Source organism: Pinus tabuliformis, chromosome 7 (assembly GCF_031772625.1).
Source record: "Pinus tabuliformis cultivar Carrire ecotype Pingquan chromosome 7, CPIR1, whole genome shotgun sequence".
Taxonomy (NCBI): Eukaryota; Viridiplantae; Streptophyta; class Pinopsida; order Pinales; family Pinaceae; genus Pinus; species Pinus tabuliformis.
The window spans coordinates 1,412,055,352-1,412,078,125 of record NC_142293.1 but is presented as its reverse complement, the minus strand read 5'-3'; the positions used below and the strand labels follow the sequence as shown (position 1 = coordinate 1,412,078,125).

The following is a 22,774-nucleotide window of genomic DNA, read 5'->3' as shown; positions in this document are numbered from 1 at the left end:
GAAAAAGGCGAGATGATAGGAGAGGGAGAGATGATCAAAGGAGAAGAGATACTCCGGAAGATCGTGAAGAAAGTCCTCGTCCTCAAAAAAGTCAAGAAACTCTAAGTATGAAAGTAACGTAACTACTAGTCAATCTGAATACATTCTTATTTCAACCCTTTATGGTTCTTCTTAGAGTTGCAGGGGAGTGCCCCCCCCCCCTCGAACCCGCTCCCAATCCGCGCTCCCTGCCAATTTCGGAAGCGTTGTCGCTCCTGGAGAGAAAATTACAGCCCGGGAGCGATCAAGCAGCGATCGCTCCCGATCGTTCCCAGGCTTTAAATTTTCGCTCCGAAAGTGAATCGGGTGGCGCCGGGAGTGATCCGGCGGGACAACAAATTAAATTAAACAAAAAAAAAAAAATTGTTTTAAAATCCCAATCCGCGCTCCCTGCCAATTTCAGAAGCGTTGTCGCTCCCGGAGAGAAAATTACAGCCCGAGAGTGATCAAGGAGTGATCGCTCTCGATCGTTCCTGGGCTTTAAATTTTCGCTCCGAAAGCGAATCGGGTGGTGCCGAGAGCGATCCGGCGGATTAAAAAAATAATAATAATAAAAAAAATAAAAATAAAATTGTTTTAAAAACCCAATGGGGCTAAAAATATTTCATTATCAGTTGAATGAGTTGAGTAGAAGCTAGAGAGCAAGAGCAAAGGAGTGAAGAGAAGCGAGGAGCAAACGCCGAGGAGCAAGGAGCAAGCCTGCAAAGAGGTAAGTAACTTAGTAATTTAGTTAGTTTAATTTAGTTAGGTAGTAATTTAGTTTATTTAGTTTATTAACTATATTTAGTAAAAAAATCATGAATCTAAATTAAATTAATTAATCTAAATAAATTTGCAGATTCAAAAGCCTACAAATATCAAACATCATGGACTTGGCTATATTTCTTGGCATTTTCCTCTTCTTGGTCCCTTTTATGGTTATTATGGTGCTGGAGAGTAGGAAATGGAGGGGCCAAAATGAAGAGGGGGATGAAGAAGCTAGAGAAAGTAGAATTGATGAAAACCCTGGTGAGGAGGATCTGGAGGAGGGTGAACATGACTCTCAAAAAACTAAACAAGACCAAACCCCATTGTGGAAATATGTTAACAGGGCTGAAACAGGGAGAGGGGGTGGAACCACTAAATTTCATTGCCCCCATTGCAACAATGATTACACAGGTTCATACACCCGTGCCAGAAGACACCTCTGCGGGAAAAGGCCATGGGATGGAGACAAACAAATAGGAATCAAAACTTGTCCAGCGGCGTCAGCAGCGGATAGAGCCAAATACATAAGGGAAGAGGAAGAAGCCCAATACAAATCAAAAAAATCAAGGGGTTTCTTTGAACCAAGCTCACAATCACAAGCACAAAGAACTCCTTCAGCGTCCTCCCAAGGCAATGGCTATGGAGGCACAGGGTCATCAGGTTTAAGGTGTAGAACCATATCAGATTTCCTTGATGAGAGGTGTAGGAATGATGTGGATTCAAAGGTTTACAGGTTTCTCTATGCATGTGGGATACCATTCAATGTTCTTCGCTCACCTTATTGGCACGAAATGGTTTCTGCCATAAATGATGCCCCTAAAGGATACAAGATCCCTGGGTATGACAAGGCAAGAACCGTTGGACTTGATCATGAAAAAGCAAAAATATCACATTCTTTGAATAGAATGACAAGTTCTTGGACTGACCATGGGGTGTCCATTGTATCTGATAGATGGACAAATGTAAAAGGCAAGCCATTGATAAGTGTTCTTGTTGTGTTTGTTAGTGGTGCCATCTTTCTAACTGCACATGATTACTCAGACAAGTTCAGGACCGCCATCAACATTGCAGAAGCATTACTTGAAACAATTGACTGTATTGGGCCATACAATGTCATCCAAGTCATCACTGATAATGCTCCTAATTGTAAGGCAGCGGGAGCAATTATTGAGGATAAATACCCCAACATATTTTGGTCTGGATGTTTGGTTCACACATTGAACCTTCTGATGCATGATGTTGTCAAGAACAAAAATGCACAATACAAATGGATTGGTGATTTGTACAAGAAAGGCAAACAAATGATAAAATTTATTACAAATCATAGCAATAACCATGGCCTTTTCCACAGTCACTCGAGATTGGAGTTGTTGAAGATTGCGAAGACCAGATTTGGTAGTTATTACCTCACCTTCAGGCGCTTTTTGAAGGTAAGAGAGTCATTGGCTAGCATGGTATCAAGTCCACATTGGCAGGTATTAAAGGAAAGGGCTACAAATGCAGCTGACAGGCGAGGTTTTGAACTGGTGGAGGAGGCCGCTCTTGATGGTCAGTTTTGGACAAGTGTGAGGCAAGTATTGGATTTCACCAAGCCCATTTATCACATGATTCGATTTGCAGATACAGACAAACCAATGATTGGCGAGGTGTATGAGTAGATGGATACCATGTTGGGGCAAATAAAAGATATTGTTCATAACAGAGATCCCGACTTGTACAAAGTGATTCACGATTGTGTGTGTGAACGGTGGAATAGACTTAATCTTCCATTACATTGCTTGGCATATATCCTTACGCCAAAATACTACTCTACATCTTGGTTGGGCCAACCTGCACCAGGGGGTGGGATTAGGACCAAACCCCATTTAGATGCAGAGGTAACTAGTGGATATTTGCAAGCATTAGAAAAGTTGATACCTGACAAGGAGGAATGTGCAGTTGTGCACCTTGAAATAGGAAAATACTTCAGTGGCACTGGTTTGTTTGGTACCTTCCATGCAATGGAAGACAAAGACAGATTTGATTCTCTCACATGGTGGGAAACATATGGCGGCCATGGAACTTTGCCAAAATTGGCAAAAAAAGTTCTATCACAGGTTGTGAATACTTCTTCTGCAGAGAGGTGTTGGAGCACCTACAGCTTCATACACAATGTGAAAAGAAACAGACTCAATGAAAACTGAGCAGAAAGCTTGGTTTATGTGCAATACAACTTGAGGTTGTTGAGTCATTACTGTGATCGAGCTTATGAGGATCCCACATATAAAATTTGGGACAATCACCCAGAGGATGACAATTTGGAGGATGGTATAGTGCATCTTGAAGAACTGGAAGAGGAACTTATAAGGGATGAAGATGAAGCAGCTGCAGTGGCAGTAGCCATGCCACCTCCACCTCCACCATCCAGTAGCAGTGCTCGAGGTCCAAGTCTTGTTCTTTTGCTGTCGCCACCTCCATCTACACCCTCACGTGGAGGGCATGTGCCTTCTAGTTTTGGTCGTCGGTCTGTGCGGGAGACTCCTAGAAGACCACCACGACCTGCTTATACTCCTGGAGACTCTCGTGGCAAGGGCCACATGTAGATTTACAATTTACTTGTCTTTTCTAGTTTCTATTAGTTTTCATAACTGTTGAGTCTTGAGTCCTTGACTCTGGACTCTTGACTCTTTCATATCATAATGATATTTTTTGTAAACAATATATGACTGTGACAATGAAAATTTGAAGTTTGAAGTTGGCAATTATAACTCATTGGTAATGATTGTGAATTATGAATATGATGCTTCGTGAAAGAGTAAAGTTGTTTCATTTCATTTCATTATTCATGTTTCATTTTATAACATTTCATTTCATGTTAACAGTTAGAAGTTAGGACTTAGAAATATCTACGATATTACTTCTTGTAATGGTTAAACTTAGCTTACAAGTACAACTTTGGTGATCAATGATGATAAATTTTATATATTGAATTTTCAATTTTGAAAGCTTGAAGTTGAAAGCTTAAGATTGAATTTGATGAATCATGATTCACGAGACTCAATATGTTGCAGTTGTAATATGTATTTTACTAACTTGTGGACATGGTTGATGAAGATTATAATTTCTAAATGATTGATGTGATATAGTTCAATGATCACTCTATGTTTTTTTATGTTTTTTATATCTAATTCATCATTCTACATGTTTTTATTGACATATATGTATCAAAAATTAAAAAATATATATATTTTTAAAAAATCGCTCCCGGATTCGCTCCCAAACTGGGAGCTTTTGAAAATGGTCGCTCCCGCTCCCGCTCCCAAGTAACATTGGTTCTTCTCTGAATTTGTATAATAGTTGAATGGCAGATAGTGGGGCTTCTAAACACCTCTTCGGGTATAAGGAAGCCCTCTCAAAACTGGTTGAGAGGGAGACGAATTTGAAGATTATTCTTGGAGACAAAACTTTGTATCCTATGAAGGGCTTTGGTTCTGTTAAATTTCATTTGAACTCTAGGGAATCTTTTTTGCTCCATGATGTGATCTATGTGTCGAGGTTAAAGAAGAATTTAGTATCTATATCTTCCTTGGAGAACAAAGGAATGAGGGTTATTTTCATTAGAGGAAAAGTACTTACCTGGCCTATGGGATCCTCTATGAGAAATGCTTTCACATTGGGATTTAGATTTGGACTCTACAGAGTCATTGGAAGAACTCTTCTAGTAATGGTCCACAACACTAATCATCAAAGCAAGCTATGGCACCGAAGTAAAAAGAAGTCAACGAAACCATTCCCCTCTAACAGGATCAAGATCGATGATAATCTCCATCATAATGGAGTAGCTATGAAAGATCAGGTTTGGAAAGATGTCATGGCCGAAGAATTGATTATGAAGAATGATGTATGGGATGTTGTCCTGGGATCACAAGAAAAGTCGGATGCAACTTCAAAATGGCTATATATGATAAAGCATGAAGCAGATGGAAACATTGAAAGGTACAAGGAAGAAGCATGTGTTGAGCAACCCCAAGGGTTTGAAGTACAAGACAAGAAGACTCACATTTTCATATTGAAGAAAGCATTATGTGGTTTGGAGCAAGCTCCCAGAGCCTTGTATGCCTGAATTGAATGTTACCTGGTGAAGTTTGGATTCACAAGAAGCAGTGTCGATCTGAACCTCTACTTCAAGTTGGTCCAAGGTATGACTTTGATTTTGGTTTTATATATTGATGATTTATTCTTGATAGGTAGTGAGCCTCCGATGATTAAGCATAAGAAGGAGTTGGCTTTTGTGTTCGAGATGAAAGATCTTGGTATAAGATACACTTCCTAAGATATGAGACTACATGGACACACCAATAATGATTGGGCTAAAAAGTTAAAACGTTAGTTACAAGAAGAGCACATCTGGGCGTTGCTTGGGATCTACGATGATATCATGGATAAGTAGGAAACAAAATTTTGTTGCTTTAAGCACGGTCGAGGCAGGATACATTGTTAGCTTGGAAGAATTGTTTGAGCAAGTCCTAGATACGATAATGATACATTGCGACAACAAGAGTGGAATCTGATTGGCAAAGAATCTCATGTTTTATAACAAATCCAAGCACATTGAGATCAAATATCATTACATACATGATATGGAGAAGAGAGGAATTGTGAGACTCCATCATACTTTAACTAATGAGTAGATTGCAGAGCAACTTGGACTGATGGATGTGACCCTCCTAGGTAAGGGTTTGGGCTGATTGAAAACATTAAGCATAGCTCTTCCCCCTTGGTTTAGCTCCTGAGGTGGGAATGGAACGTTAAGGGCTCCTGGGTTTGAGGGATCTTTGGACAATAGGTGTGCATGATCCCTACACTTGTAGTAGGTCGGGTATCTCCCATATTGTCACCCATAGGGTGTGCATGATCCTTGTCCTTTTTTACAAGTCAAATATCTACCCTATCTTGGTCTAGCAGAGTATATCCTAGTTAGCATTTGTCTTTCCCACCCATCTAGCCAATGGGTGTTTGCTGCTTGAGTTAGGTGTGATCCTTACCACTTCTGGTAGCTAGTATCCCTCTTATTATCACCAGGAAATGGGATAGGCGTGATTCTTACCTCATAAGGTAAGTGCCATCCCTCCTATTGTCTATATAGGTTTCCCAAGTCGTAGCATTGGCTCCCCACTGGCAGAGATTCCCGAGTCGTAGCATTGGCTCCCCGCTGGCAGAGATCCTCGAGTCGTAGCATTGGCTCCCCGCTAGAAGAGGTTCTAAGTGGTATCAGTGGCTCCCCAAAGGATATAGAGGGTGGTAGCTGAAGCTCCCCTATGCTTCTTCTTCTTTAGATTCGAGAATGAATCAATAGATAGAGTCGAGCAGAGATGAGACATGATTTGACAATAGCATATTTGCAATAATCACATGATGCAGTTGGAATTTCTCCCTAGCTGAGAGGGAGTGTTAATTTGGGAGCTCAGTGACATTCCAGAATCCAATCATTGGACTAGATTCCTCTCTCCAAGAGGACCAAATTTGACCTTTGAAGCACTGGATTCCGATAAGGAAACGTGTATCTTTGAAGTGAAGCCCACAATGTTACATTTGATCAAGTCAGCCTAGAGGCTAATTAAGCCCTCATCCAATGCCTATAAATTAAGGTCACCTCAAGCTCATTTAGACATTCATCATCACACACATCTTCTCTCTCCTCTCCTCATTGGTTTGTACAAAATTGCAGGATCTGTTCAAATGCGTTGACTGAAAGAAGGATGAATTACAGGTGGCCAAAATTCTGAAGTTTTCTACATCTTTGACCAGCATTGACTTTGAATTTCTGGACTGATTTTGAGTTCAATCTTTTGAGAGGATTTCTCTTTGCGCAGGCCACATTTTTGGACACCAAAACTGAGGCATTTGGAGCACTTTGACTTAAGAAAAAATTGCAAACTTCACTGTAGACTCTCTTCTTTGACCAAGTTTGACTGGATATTCTTGGATTGTTTTGGGCTATGGTTGACTAGCATTTGAGGTCGCACTCTTTGACCTTTGACCGAGTTTGATTGGAGGACTTTGACTGCAGATTTGTGGACTAGTTAGGGCATGTTGACTGCTATTGACTTTTCAGAATTGCAAACTTTATGACAGTTGACCAGATTTGACTATTGCCACATATTTTGATATTGGTAGGTAGATTCGTTGTACTTTGACTTTGATTATTGTTTATGGATTTGGGCTCATTGTACTCTTTGTTGAACATTTGAAGACAATCTAATAGAAGAAGAATTTAAAAGGGTTTCCCCCTTGTGGGGTTTTTCCTTGGTCTTTGACCAAATTGGTGTCTCTTGTTGATGTGTTGATTCTCTCCTATTGTCATTGCATTCATTGTTCTATCTTCAGTTACTGAATTGTTTAGTGGAAGAATTAATTGTTACTGAAAAGATTGCTAATTGAAGAAGTGATTTGGGCTAAAGTAATTGAAATAGCATAGAGTAATGGAAAATGAACAGATCGTGCCCCTCTACATAGATAATATATTTAGTTAATTATATTTATTTTATTAATTTTATACATAAAATTATTCTCATCATTTTTTATGCTGAGTAAAGAAAATTTTCCACCACACAAATTTAAAATTATTCTCATAACCCCTTTGACTGCTCAAAGTCATGCCAAATGACATATCATGTGCTGTGAATCTGTGATATGAATTTTATCTGCAGACAGCACATCAACAGCCAGGGACAGCCCCCAAGGTTGCCAAGCACAAGGTTGAATGGGAAGGAGATCTGTCGGTGACCTATGAAACCAGATTCGTCCCCTAGGCCCGTCGTGTCCCAAATCTAGCGAATCAGACATGATTCGGGTAGATTCAAATCCGAAAATCAGGATTCGTCATATCCGATTGGGACATGATCGAATCTGAATTGTGTCCCGATCGGACACGACAAATCCCGATTTTCGGATTTGAACCGGAAAATGGGATGATGCGCAGCATTATAAAGGCAGTTTTTTCCTTTCTATTTGCACATTCACTTGTTTAGTTTGTTGTGGGTTTGTTGTGAGTGTTTGGGAGCAAGGAGCAAAGGGTGTGGGAGCATTTTCAAGGAGATTCAAGCAAGAGGTAAGTGCATTTTCTCTCTTTTTTTTTGCATTTTTATTATAGCAGTTTGCATGTGCATTTCTTTTACAAATTTGTACATTTTTTGTTTTTTTTTTTACAGCATTCATAGCTCAATCAAGGGTAGCAAGGAAGGGGCTAAGGAAGGGTAAGAATGTCCCCATTGGAGATGCCCCTCCTCCCCCAATTTCATCAGGGTCTAGAAATGTCCCCTCTATTGCAAGTGGGGTTGCAACAGCAGCTTCAAATGTTGAAGGTAGACTTCCTCCTCAAGGTAACAAATATCCCTTGTGGAAATATGTCACAAGAGAGCAATGGCCACCCAGAAAGGTGAAGGGAGAAGCCAATGTGAGTTGGAAATGCAGTTATTGCCACAATACTTTCACGACCACATATTTCCGTGTAAAAGGTCATTTGTTGGCTTTACCAGGTTGTGGAATTGGAGTTTGTACAAATGTGCCTTTACCAAAGAGGAAAGAAATGCTAAGAGAGTCCAATGTTGGTATGGCAAATGTGGCTGCAAAATCAAAAAAAAACCAAGAATGATAACCCCCTTCCATTCTTGAGGAAAAGTAGCAACAAATTCCCATTTGAGAGTATTGGTGGGGGACAAGCAGCAAAAAGAAATAAAACTTCACTTGGTCAATGGACAAGATTTTTCAGAAGGAGAAACAGGAAGAGCTTGATCTCACTATTGCCTTTTTTCAATCAAAACTTCAGATCCTTTAATGTTGCACACTCACCTCTATTTATTGAGATGTATCGAGCTCTAACTCAAGGGGCTCCATCAAAGTATGTGCCTCCTGGGTCAGAGAAGCTTAGAACCACATTTGTTGATTAAGGCAAAAACAGAGGTGGAAAAAACGCTTGAGCCTAATAAAGCATCATGGCCAACATCTGGGGTTAGCACTGTTTTTGATGGATGGACAGATCCAACACGACACCCACTCATCAACTTCATGGTGTCTTCCTTGAATGGTCCAGTTTTCTTGAAAGTAGTGGATGCACTTGGACAATACAAGGATGCACAATATATGGGTGAGTTGTTTATTAAAATTATTGAATATGTAGGTGTTGATTATTGTGTGCAAATCATTACAGATAATGCACTTGTTTGCAAGGTTGTTGGCATGATTGTGGGAGCTAAATATCCACAAATGTTTTGGAGACCTTGCATTGTCCATTCATTGAACTTAGCAGTGAAATCTAATGCTTCTGATGTGCTTTGGATTGGTAACATTATTGAGGATGCACGGCATATCCGTAACTTTGTACAAAATCATACAAATGCCCTCACTATCTACAAGGAGTACGGCAATCTATCATTGTTGAAGATTGCGAATACACAGTTTACCTCTTCACTCATCATGTTGAAGAGGTTGAGGGAGGTCAACACTGCTCTTGGGGCCATGGTTATTTCAGAGTTTTGCTCTTTTTGGAGAAAGACAGATCAAGTAGCCTCTAAAAGAGTGAAGGACGCAGTGTTAGATGATGCTTGGTGGGAGAGGGTAGATCTACTTATTCAGGTCATGGACCCTATCATTTCTTTGCTTCAATTTGTAGATACAGACCAACCCATCCTAGGAGAGGTTTATGAGGGATGGGATTCCATGATTGAGTCTGTGATGAGCATTATTTTACAAAGTGAGTTTCCCAAGTATGAGACATCATTAGAGGCCTTCTTCACCACTACACAGGATATTCTTGTCAGCAGATGGGACAAGAATTGCACACCTTTACATTGTTTCACTCACTCATTGAACCCAAAATACTACAGCCATGAGTGGCTAAATGGTGGACCTTCCCACAGTTTCCCTCCTCACATGGATGGTCAAATCTCACATGGGAGGAAAGATACATTCAGGTGGGTTTTTCAGGATCGATCATCCCTTGATGAGGTGTTGGATGACTTTGTAGAGTTTTCAACTGGCACTGGTCGATTTGCAGGATATGATCTTATTAGAGACAAGGAGCTAAGAAGCCCTATTCTTGGTGGGCAAATCATGGGGCAACAAACCCTCCTCTACAACAGTTAGCCATGAGGCTCCTCTCTCAAGTGACTTCATCCTCTTGTTGCAAGACGAATTGGAGCACATATGGGAATTTGTATAGTGTCAAGAAGAGAAGACTTGAGCAATCCAGGGCAGAGACAATGATGTATGTGCACACCAACCTTCGTCTTATTTACAGGCAGAGGGATGAGTGGTTGAAGGGAAAGACAAAGATGTGGGATGTCTTTCCTGATGATATGGAGAAATTATCGCGGGCAGTCGGGGCAACGAGGTTTTATAAGGGATGCTAAATGTTCGAAATGCAATTTTTTTGAAAGAAACAAATAATTTTTGAGTGGGGCAGCTTAATGATCAAGTCTAGGCCCTAGTATTGATATGCTATTCATGGTAATGTTAAATTCTTAAAGTAAAAGTGACATTCTCCTTAATATTCATTTTCATCCTTTTACTTAAATTTTTAACATTACCATGAAATGACTCAGGATGTTTGAGAGTGGTTCCGACCTCATTGGATTTCATATGGAGAAAGTAGAATTTTAGATTTCATTCAAAATCCAGCAGACTTATCAGTTTTTCTGGATTTTAGGATTGGGAGATTGTAATGTTTCCAGGTGACACCCCCTACCCGGGCTACCCCTACCACCAGTAGAGGAGGACATGGTCTACCTCCTATAGCTCCTACTTCTAGTTCTTCAGCTTCTAGAGCATAGCAGACTCCACTGCCAACTCCACCAGCACTAGCATCTACATCTAGAGGGAAAAGGAAAGCTGTGGCATTTTCTCGCAAGAGGGGCAGAGGAAATCAACAGTATTAGACTTTAGTTATTTTCTTCATTTTATTGTATATGACATTATGACATGATGAGATGCATTATTATATTTTTTGTTGATATTTTGAGGCTGAGTTGGAACTCAGGATTCAGGACTTACTATTCAGAACATGATTCAATGTTATGTGTGATTTTAGCACTAGAAAATTAGAAATGATATTAAACATCTTATATGTTAGTTCTTTTATCATATTTATGTGTCAATGTATTTATTTTATGTTGTAGATGGTTTAAATATTAAAAAAATTGAAAAAAAATGAATATTTTTGTACCAAACGATTTTTTCTTGATTATTTCCGATTATTTCCAGATAATGACGATTTTTTCTGATTTTTTCCTCGCGCCGATATTATCTCAATAATGATTAATGCAACATTGGTCTAGACAGCAGTGTTGAGTTGGCATTGGCCAACTTGGATCTCAATGATCTAGTGCTAGAGCCTGTCAGATTTGATGATGGTGATACTGTAGAGGGGTCATCCTCCACACCAGCAGATGTAGAGATGACTTTGGATACAGAGGATAAGGATACAGCAGAGGAGAGCAATGGTGACCATGATGATGACAGTGATGCTGGTTTTGATGATGACTATGAGGATTGATGACTCATGAGTCATGACCTACCTACTACATTGAAGCTTGTATACTTGTAGTTGTAGTTGTTTTGTAATTGCTATTTCTATTTGCTATTGGCATTGCACTACCTATGTAAACAGTAACACATTTTGATTTTGATGACTTTATGAGAAAACTACAGTATCTTTATCTTACTATCTTGTCCTTCTCCTATTGGATCATTGATGAATCGAATATGTATTATAATTTATCATTTATCATTTATGTTACAATTGTATTTGTAATTTTGTATGCATAATGTTACTCTGTAAACCTTACATCTAGATCAAGATCTATGTTTGAATCAATGAATTTGTATCATGAATGAGAATTTGTGTAAGAAATATCTAATTTTTAATATATATATATATATAACGTATCCAAGCGTGTCCTATTCCGGGGTGTCAACGTGTCCGTATCCGACACTTGAATCCCCGTATCCGTCAAATCTCGAATCTCCGTGTCAGGTGACTTAGTTGGTGACACATTGGGCAGATTTTCCTAAATGTTACAATAATTTCCACTGCAGAATTTCGAAGTTATTTCATCCTTTTAAGTTTTCACACAGCAGAAATTTGTGCTAACAAGTGGTAGGTATACAGTATTGGCTATGGCAACCATTGATTGTCTCTAAAAGCTTGATTTTATTGTATGTTCTGTCCCTTAATTTATGTATAAAATAGAGTTGTCTACATCCAATCCGATTTGTGAATACATAACAGAGAGGCAATATGGTGAATGCTAAGTTTGATGATCTTGATGGTTGAGAACATCAGTAATTTCCACTTGCTAGTCACGAGAAAATAGTAGAGCTCTTTTGATATGAGTTCATAACTTTGCCGACGAGTTAGTGAATGATACTTGGGTTTTGGCTTTGACATCTTGATACTGAAATCAGGTTGAGGTTATGTATTATGTTTTAGAAGCATGACATCAAGGTTGGAATCCATTATAGGTTGTTAGTGTTTTTGCATGTTGACCATGATCCTCTAATCCATAAGATATTAAGCAGGACTCTGGTTGAAAAAACTGTGATGCATGTTGGAAGTTATCTCTGTTCACTTTGGAATGTTGGCTAAGAACATAATCTTATAAGCAATGCTTGGAAATTCTAATAAAGAGCTAGAGCTCAACTTGTGAATACATTATTGTCTATGATGTCGTAAGTAATGAGAATGAACCTCTTGTAGAAATTGAGTCTAGCTTGTAGTGCTTGTGCTCCTCCTGGATGGTGTTTCAATTTGTGGATTTTTTTTGTATAAAAATAAATGGCATGTCTTTCTCATTGGTTCGATGAGAAGTAGCAAAGATGCTACAGCTAGTCAGTTTCGAAATTGTCAAGTTTGTACCTCACTGAAATCTTCCAAAGGCATCCGGAAGTTTAGTAACTTTGACTATATGTCATATTGTCTTGATCATTATGAAAGAGGTTGGAATAGATAACTACAATTAAATCTTGCACATTGTTTTAAAATTAACACTTGACAAGAGACCGTGACTATTATCTATGAAAATTTTGTGTTTGAACATAAACAGCCCATGACATTAACTCTATACAACAGATAAAACAGTAGATATGGGAAATTTCGCTTTCCCAATTGTGTTCCAATAACTGGTATGACTGAAAATAAATTCCAAAAAGTATAATAGTTAAATGTCCCCTGTTTTACCATTTCTAATTTAAAAGGAAACAACTAACAGAACATAACAAATCATATCCTGAGATAAGTAACACATAGCATTAAGGTTTCAAGCCCATTTAAGGTGTCTCATAAACAAATCGCCAGTGTGAATTACTGATAAATAAAATGAGTTTATGGCCATTTTGCTATCAACTTACTGGAAACCATTCCTTTGTATCTGGATCAGGACGGTCTCTACCACCACTTGGAGCAATCCAGATGACTTGGCCACCCTTCCTGCACTTCTCTCAGGTTGACGCCCACCAGAAGAAACCAATCAATAAAATTATCCCATAAAATAATGGCATCATTCACAAAATAAATGTTGAAATTCTAATGTTCTATGTTGTAACAATTACTTATTCCAAAGCTTCTTTTTGCTGCAATATTAGTTAAGCAATTGTAGATAAAACATAAACCAAATGCACAATTGAAGATAGCTAAGAACAAGATAAGACATAGACAATTAAGGTCCAATGACTAGGGAAAAACCCACCAGGTGAAAACCCAACCAAATTCTTATTCTATTACACATCAATTGTTCAGTAAAGATACAAAGTACAATAAGAGATCAAGAGAATGAGTAACTTCACCCAAATCTAAACAAGTTGTAGCATGAAGATCACTAGTAGTAGCAGTTGATGAAAACACTGAATAAACCTTCAAGTTCTGCTCTTACTCTCCAAATCCCTCTCTCTCACAGTCTTCTTCAAGCCTCCAACTCTCTCTCTCAAGTTCGAATTCTTCTTTCACAATGCACAAGTACTGAGAATGAGATGATATGAGATACATATATATAGGAAGAGCAACAAATTTTGGTCATAAAGAAGCAGCAATACGCATGCCTTGAGGAGGAGTTACATATGCCATTTAGGGAGGTACACATGCCTTTGTAACTCATGCCATTAAGGAAGTATGCATGCCTTAGTAACTTATGCCATAAAGGAGAACAACGCATGCCTTAGTAACTTATGCCATAAAGGAGACGATGTAACATATGCATTAAAGAGTGCGTAACAGGAATCTTTTATGGTATGCTTTAATGAGTGTCTAAGAGGAATATGCCACGCTTTTAATGAGTGTGTAAGAGAGAATGTAACTTATAAATTAAGTGACACAGAGTAACATATGCAGTAATTGACGAGTGTTACATATGACAAGATTGAGAGACATGAATTTCCTTTTAATAATAATAATATAATAGTATCACAAAAGATAATAGTAATAATAACAACACTGATGATTAAGTCGAGATTGAACTATTAGGATTGATTAATGATAAGTTAAGTGATTTTCCATCAACTATACTTGATTACCAATTGATGCAAGCTGATTTACTATTTTTGGAAAGTCATACTTGAGATGCTAGACATGACTTTCTATTTTTAGAAATTCACTCTAGAATTGCCAGAAATGAGATTTTAAATAAGGAAATTCATCCCTAAGCTGCCAATTTTCAACACTCCCTCCTAGATATGGAGGAATTTCTTTTTGCATCAAAGATCTCTTCTTTCTCTTCTCATCTCTATTCATCTCTTCTTTGTATCATCTAGAACAATGATGTCTCAATATAATGAAGAAAAATCATCATAGGGGAGATTCATCTATCACCCTATATCCACTAATCTTCCCATCTTGACACAGGCTTGGGGGGATTACTACTTGTCAACACATGGCAAGGATCACACACAACCAAGTCTCACCTCTGTTTTGGGGGGATTACCACTTTTCAACACATGACAAGGATTGCGCTCAACCACGTTTTACCATAAGAGTCAAGTGGTAGAACACCTGCATCCATAGAATTTGGGGGGATTATCGCTAGTCAACACATGACAGGGATCATGCACAACCAAGTCCCATCTCTGCTTGGGGGGATTAACACTTGACAAGGATCGCACACAACCAAGCCTCACCTCTGCTTAGGGGGGATCGCCACTTGTAAAGGATAGCGCACAACCAAGCTTTACCACACCCATTGGCCAAATGGGTGGTACTCCCAACGCCCAAATTGTGGGTAGGATGCATACTGAGGTATACTCTTAGGAAGTCCCAAACTTGATGGTAGGGGGGTTACCACTTGTGAACACAAGACAAGGATCCCGCACAGCCTACAGTCAAGAGTTCCCTCAACCCCAGGAGCTCTCATGGCACCATTCCCAACATGGGAGCTCAAACAAGAGGGAAGAGCATAGATCAGTGTTCTCGATCATATCCATGGTCGCCCCCACCAAGAAGGGTCACATCCTTTAGTCCAAGCTGCTCTCTGAATACCAAGAATTTCCCTTTCAACAAAGGCTTGGTAAATATGTCAGTTATCTGATCATCAGTTGCAATATGATGGAGTCTTACTGCTCCTCTCAGCACCATATCCCAGATATAGTGATATTTGATCTCATAGTGCTTGGACTTGTCATGGAACAAGAGATTTTTTGCAAGTCAAATCCCACTCTTATTGTCAAAGTATATTATTGTCGTATCTAGCACATGCTCAAACAACTCTCCAAAGAGCTTCCTCAGCCATACTGCCTCACAGCTAGCCATGCTAGCATCAATGTACTCGGCTTTAGCCGTGCTAAGGGCTGCAAACTTCTGCTTTCTGCTCATCCAAGATATCATGGCACATATCAAGCTAAAGCAACATCTAGATGTACTCCTTTTGTTAGCAAAGTTACCAGCCCAATCAGCATCAGAGTACCCATGTAGTCTCACATCTCAAAAAGTATATCTCAATCCAAGATTAATGGTCCCATGTGTTGGAATCATGATTGTCGTTAGACCAAAACCCTTAGGCATTAGTCTCTGCTACAATCGCCAGAGTTAGGATCCACAAGAGGCAGTTAGTCCATGTCATGAACCACACAAGGAGCACTAAACCCAATGTCTAACAAACTCCCCCCCAACACGAGTTGGGTGAGTTTCGAACTCAAGACCTGTCACTCTGATACCACTTGTTGGAATCACAATTGTTGTTACACCAAAACCCACAAGTGTTAGTCTATCCTACAATCACCACCAGTTAGGATCCACGAGAGGTTGTTAGTCCATGTCGCAAAACACACAGGGGCACTAAACCCAATGTCCAACACCATCCAAGTATCTCAACACATGCTTTGCAACAATCCAGTGTGCATATGATGGCTTAATCATATATTGGCTCAAAGTATTGACCGTAAAACATTTGTTCGGTCTAGTGTTCACTAAGAACATCAGTGCCTCAATCAATTGTCATACTCGAAAGGGTTAGCTAAATCGAGTCCTACAGCTTCACCACATAGCTTTCTGAAATTCATTTCCATTGGTGTGTTCATGGACTTACATTCTGTGATACCAAATCTTTCCAGAAGCTTGACAACATATTTTCCTTGAGAAAGGAAAATCTCATCAAGTCTGCCATACCTCTAGGCCCCGAAAATAGTGCATCAAATGAAGATTTTTCATTTCAAATTCAAAAGCTAACTCCCTCTTACATTGGAGGATAAGAGGTTATCCACTAGTCAAGAATACGTCATCGACATATAATACCAAAATCAAAGGGATACCTTGGACCATCCTGAAGTAGAGATTTGGATCAACATTATTCCTAGTAAAACCAAGCTTCATCAAGAAGTTATCCATGCAAGCATACCAAGCTCTTGGGGCTTACTTCAATCCATATAGAGATTTCTTCAGTCTACACACATGAGGTTTCCTGTCATGCACTTCAAAGTCTAGTGGTTTCTCCACAAATACTTCTTCCTTGAGGAAGCGATGCAAAAAAGCAGTTTTCACATCCATTTGGTGAAGAGTCCATCCCTAGCTAGCAGTTAGATCCATAGTAGATCGGATGGTAGTATATCAAGCAACATGCGCAAAAATCTCATCATAGCCTACTCCTCCTTTCTGAGAGAAACCTTTAGCCACAAAATCTAGCTTTATATTTTTCAATACTACCATTTGCACCATGTTTAATTCTGTACAACCATTTAGGAGTCACAACACTCTTACTTTTGGGTCTTGGAACTACTTCCTATACATCATTATGTATGATCGACTCATATTCTTTGGCCATTGCATCTTTTCATACTTGATCTTTCACTGCTTCTTCAAAAGTGCATGGTTCATCCTGAATAATATTACTCATGGCTACGACGTATCCCTGGAACTAGCATGGTTTTTTGCTTTCTCTGAAGGTTCCTCTAGGGGCAACATGTCTATCAGCATCATGTAGAGTGTCACAAAGCCATAATGGTCTCTTTCTAGCAGGAGGATCACATGGAGGATGATACAAGGGGTCCATGGGTTCATCAGCAAGATCAAGTTCAAGCTCAGGTTCTTCTTGCGCATCCAAGGCATTATCTTGACTTCCAACATTAGCAGGAGGAGGAGTGTCTCTTGCCTTTCCAAGAGTTGCATCTTCATTAAATGTTACATCCCTGCTAAAATCTATAGTTCTTTGATCAAGCACGTATATTTTGTAAGCTTTAGAATTTTCACAATAACCAACAAACGTACCTTTCTTACCTGAAGCTTCCAGCTTGGTCCTCTTTTCCTTTGGCACATGAAAGTAGATAGGGCAACCAAAGATCCTCAAGTGCCCAACTTCGGGATTTTCACCAGTGAAGACTTCTTCAGGAGTCTTGTTGTTTAAGGCTCAATGTGGAGATCTATTTTGGACATTGGCAGCAGTGTTAGCAACTTCTCCGCAAATAGACTTTGGTAGATTTTGATCATGCAACATAGCTTTGACTGCTTCCATGATGGTTTTGTTCTTTCTTTCAGCCACACCATTTTGTTCTAAGTTATATGGTACAGTGGTCTCTTTCCTGATTCCATCTTCTTTGCAGAAGTCAATGAAATCATTTGAAGTGAACTCTCCTCCATTGTCAGATCTGAAGATTTTGATCTGCTTTCCAGTTTGTTTTTCTACAAGAGTTTTAAAGTCTTTAAACATGTTAAATGTTTGACTTTCGTTTTTCAAAAAGAAAATCCAAGATTTGCAAGAAAAATCATCCACAGAGATTATATAATACAAGTAGCCACCAAGAGAAATTACATGCATAGGTCCACATAAATCAGAATGTACAAGATGAAGTACCTGATTGCTTTTGCTTTTGCTTCAAGGGAATGGTCCCTTTGCATGCTTTTCACTTGCACACCCTTGGCAAACTCCATTATGATCCACTTTAATCTTAGGCATTCTAGAAACCATATTTCTCACCTAAGACAATGCTTTATAGTGAAGATGAGTGAACCTTTGGTGCCACAGTTCACATTGATGATTACTCTCATGAATCAATGCATGGATAGGTCTTCCATTGATTTTATAAAGATCTTCAAATCATGATCCCAGAGTGAAGGCAAGTAATAATAATTATACATATTGACTTCATTGCTTGCAATGATATGATATAATTCATCTTTAATCGTTGCAAAAGAGGTTAGTTTAGAAAATTATCATTCCATCATTTGTAAAAGTCATGACTATTTCCTACAATAACTATTGTCAGTAAACCAATGACCTTTCTCATCAAATATAATGTGAGAGAATCATGTTGAGAAATCTAGGGCATCAAGTATTAGGTGATTTCTCTTTCATTAGTAACTGCTAGTGAGTGCTTTTTACTTCCTCAGATTAGGATCTTCTCTTACTTAGATTATTAGTGTTCTTCTTCATCAAATAGCGACCAATGCATGAACATAAATAGACAAGAGACACAGACTAATTCATCTTTAATCGTTGCAAAAGAGGTTAGTTTAGAAAATTATCATTCCATCATTTGTAAAAGTCATGATTATTTCCTACAATAACTATTGTCAGTAAACCAATGACCTTTCTCATCAAATATAATGTGAGAGAATCATGTTGAGAAATCTAGGGCATCAAGTATTAGGTGATTTCTCTTTCATTAGTAACTGCTAGTGAGTGCTTTTTACTTCCTTAGATTAGGATCTTCTCTTACTTAGATTATTAGTGTTCTTCTTCATCAAACAGCTACCAATGCATGAACATAAATAGACAAGAGACACAGACTGTAGGCTATAAGCTAGGGCCAAAACCTCTCACTCTTTGAGAGGAAAACCCGCACAAATTCTTTGTATAGAAATTCCAATTGATGAATACCAAGACCAAGGCCCTTGACCTAGTTGCCTTGACACAAGTCGTCTTCCACCTTCTCGTTTATTCTCTCTCGGTTCCTTCTTGTTAAAATTGGCAACTAGGGCAAAACTCCATGTGGGTCATCTTATTTATGGCAGCTGATATTTTTCTTGGATCCCTCTCATCAAGAGGTGTAGCATTGATCTAAAGATCATTCGATTCCGATAAGTATTCATGGAGTTATGAATTTATTTGTGTTATAAGACAATTCGTCAAGGTCGGCCAGCAACCAAATAAACCCCACATGTGCTCAACATTTTAGTATAAAAGGAGATGACTTGAGAGTCATTCTACACACACTTCTATCTTGATTTCTCTCGACTTGTCTTGGGTTTTAGTGGAAGAGAAATCTAAGAGTGGAAGCCCTAGATGTTGGAGGAAAAGAGGTTGCCCTAGCCGCAACAAAGAAGATAGGCCAACGTAGCTATGGAAGGATTCTATACGCTACCTAAAGGAGTCTAGCCGCAATCCATGGATGAAGAAATATCACGTTGGAGGAGGCCCTACTCAATCTGCCCTAACCGCTGGTCTGCCCAGCCCTAACCTAGCTGTCTAAAGCCTAGCCACAAAAGAAGATTGAGGAGATCTGGACAGTGTGATGTGTAGGAGATTAAGGAGGTCGAGAGAGGCCTTAGCAAGCCCTAGCCGCAGTCCTAGCTAAAGCAAGGAGAGGCCAAGACAACGAGGAGAGCAGGGACCATTTTAAGGGCTAAAACAAGACAAGCAGCCAAGCCGAGGATAATAGGAGCAATATGATGTTGTGGGCATCATTCTGTGGAGGTAGCTGCTACAACATTGTTGTTGTACTTGGCCGCAGGCCTAAGCACACAGCTGTGATTGCATTGGGGGTGTTAAGGGCTGACGCACATCCTAAGGAAGCAACGTTGCTAGGGAAGAAGCTTGCCAAGGTGGGCCGTAGTCCTTAAGGGGCTGTTATGGACTGATAGCTGGGTGTGTAAAGGTTGTCATATGCTCTAACAGTCACCATATAAATAGCAGTGAAGGCAACATTGGAATAGCAGTGTTGTGGATAGCAGTGCTAGTAAATGGGACAGCTAGGCAATGGAGCTTGGTGGAGCCATGATACATCGGACAGCAAGGTGACATACCGCTGCAAAGATACATGGGACAGCAAGATGACATACTGCTGCAATGATGCATGGGATAGCTAGGCTACATGGTATGCTAAGACATATGGGACAGCACCAAGGTATGGCAAGGCAAAGTGGGACAACAGTTGTGACATGGCAGCAAAGGCACATGAACAACACGGAAAGCATGGTGCAGCATGGCAAGCATGGACAGCATGGATAGCAGTGGCAAGCATGGTGTTGCTAGCACATGAGACATGTTGTATGACAACATGGTTCAACAGTGACACATGGGACAACAGTGCAACATAAGGTGCAGCAGTATGATGTGTACATCATGGTCATGAGGTCCAGCATTGTGATGATGGGTGCAACATGGTGGAGCACGGTGAGGTGCAGCATGATGACCAGATGCAACACAATGATAGGTGAAGGAGTCACCTTGGAGAATCAATTGAAGCAGCATGTCTTCAATTGATCTCATGTATCATCTTCTTAGAGATGATCTATGCTCTTATCTAGATAAGTCAAAGTGTTGACTTTTGTTGTAAATGTACTATCTCTCTCTCTCTCTCTCTCTACGCTGGCCTATTGAATAACATATAAAAAGAATTGATCAAGGGTTTCCCCACATTGAGGTTTGTCCCTGGCTAGCGCCACATCTTGTGTCCTCTTGTCTTGGCTTGTCTTCTGTGATTTATGTTTATGTTCTATCTACAGTTTACTTTAATGCTGATGTTATTGCTAATCTGGAAAAGATATTGAGCTAACTGTGAAAATTGAAATAAATTGCTCTAAGCATAGAAGATACCTAAAATTAACACTTCTACTTCAAATTTCGCACCATATGAGATCACTGTAGTCATGAGATGACATCGAACTGAGATCACTGTAAAGATACGAACCTCTCCTTCAACAGTAGCAAGGAATCATAGTCACTGATCTTTGAGGTAGCACCGATACCTTCTTCATGCAATAACTCCGAGACCTAGTCACAAACTTGTGACCTTCATCCTGAGTGGCACTGATTTCTCCTTTGTTCTGAGACAGAGATTATACCGAGGTCTTTGTTGTGATATAACACTGAGACAGTGAGGAGATATCACTGTAGTATCACCGAAATTTCATCTAACTTCTCTGCTCCCATCTACACTGTAATCTTCTGCAACTATACCGAGATTTTGTGCATACTTATCAAAGCTTCTTTCCTGAACTTGTCACGGCAACTTCTGAACTTGTCATTGCAATTGATTACCCAAATTTCAAAGTGTGATCCGAAGTTGACTTTTGTGGAAATGTGAAGACCCCAGCCACATATATATAGTAGTTTGTCCTATACAGTTATGATAATATCGTCGGGATATCCGTAATTTTCATAAATATCACGCTATTTTAGGCGAGCCAAAATATCGCGCAGAAAATATCGCAATATTTCCTCTCCCGAAAATATCGTGATATTTCTGAGAAATCGTTGATATCTCAGCAAAATATCGCGCGACAATAGGAATATCGTCTGGCAGGCTGGGTCGCGGCTAGAAAAGGGAAATTTCTCATTTTTTCCCTCATTTCGATTTCTGAGTGTTGGAGAAGGAAGGGGAAGAGCATTGTGGTGGTTGTCAAGAAGGGATAGAGGATCAAATAGCCATTATCACCACCAACTAAGAAGTTTTTGGGATCAAAGATTGAAGAACACTGAGAAAAAAACTTCATTTCTTCCATTAATAGGTAAGTTCTTAAAAACCCCTACATTAATGATTTTTTTCATAGATTTAGGGTTATACTTGCTTGCATCTTTGTCTACTAGCATTTTGCTGCTTCTTTTTTTTCCATTTGCTAAGATTTTCATGCCCATGAGCCAATGCAAGGGTTTTCTCAATATTTGGACAGCAAACTCCATTTCCTTTTTAACTTTTTTGTGCACCCTCTTATTGCCATTTTTCATTGAATTCACATTGCAAATAATGTAGCAAAAAAAATATTTTTTTAAATGATGTGGCTATTACTTATTATTTTTTGTGTATGGGTGTTTAAACTTTAATCATTAATGCCCATTTTTTGTTTTTTCCATGCCCTAGGTTTGAATTAGCTCACTACAAATATGTCAAAAGCCTTGGACTCATTTTGGGAGTATGGGGAGCCTGATGATGGGACAAATCAAGCATATCTATCATGCAAATTGTGTGGGACCGGGATGACAAGAGGGGTTATGTGATTGAAATACCATCTGGCTAGACTCCCTAGACATGATGTTGGGTTTTGTACAGTTTCTAGTGCAGACCTTATACAAAAAGATGTTGAAGCAATTGATGAAAAAGACAGAAAGAAGGAAGAGGCAGAAAAAAACAAGGCTGAACGTGCAGGTAGGTCTTTCGGGATATCTTCTTCTGATTTTGAGGTTGAGGGAAGTGGGAGGGGCTCCACAACGTCACCTACTGCTACTACTGCTAATGTTAGCGGGAGTGGGAGGTCATCATTTTTTGTTCCACAAACACAACATGAAGCACAACCTTCCAAAAATCAATTGTTAAAAAA

The 22,774-nt window shown here is 39.3% G+C and overlaps 1 protein-coding gene across 3 annotated transcripts in view; it reads right to left on the bottom strand.

The window, feature by feature from the left end:
* ATS1 (phospholipid/glycerol acyltransferase family protein) overlaps positions 1–22,774 on the bottom strand; it is a 249,514-nt gene that overhangs the window by 160,300 nt on the left and 66,440 nt on the right. For all 3 annotated transcript variants that reach the window (XM_089459840.1, XM_089459841.1, XM_089459839.1), the window contains exon 9: positions 13,171–13,249. In XM_089459840.1, the coding sequence (XP_089315966.1) occupies positions 13,171–13,249 (79 nt within the window). The remainder of the gene's footprint in view (positions 1–13,170; positions 13,250–22,774) is intronic.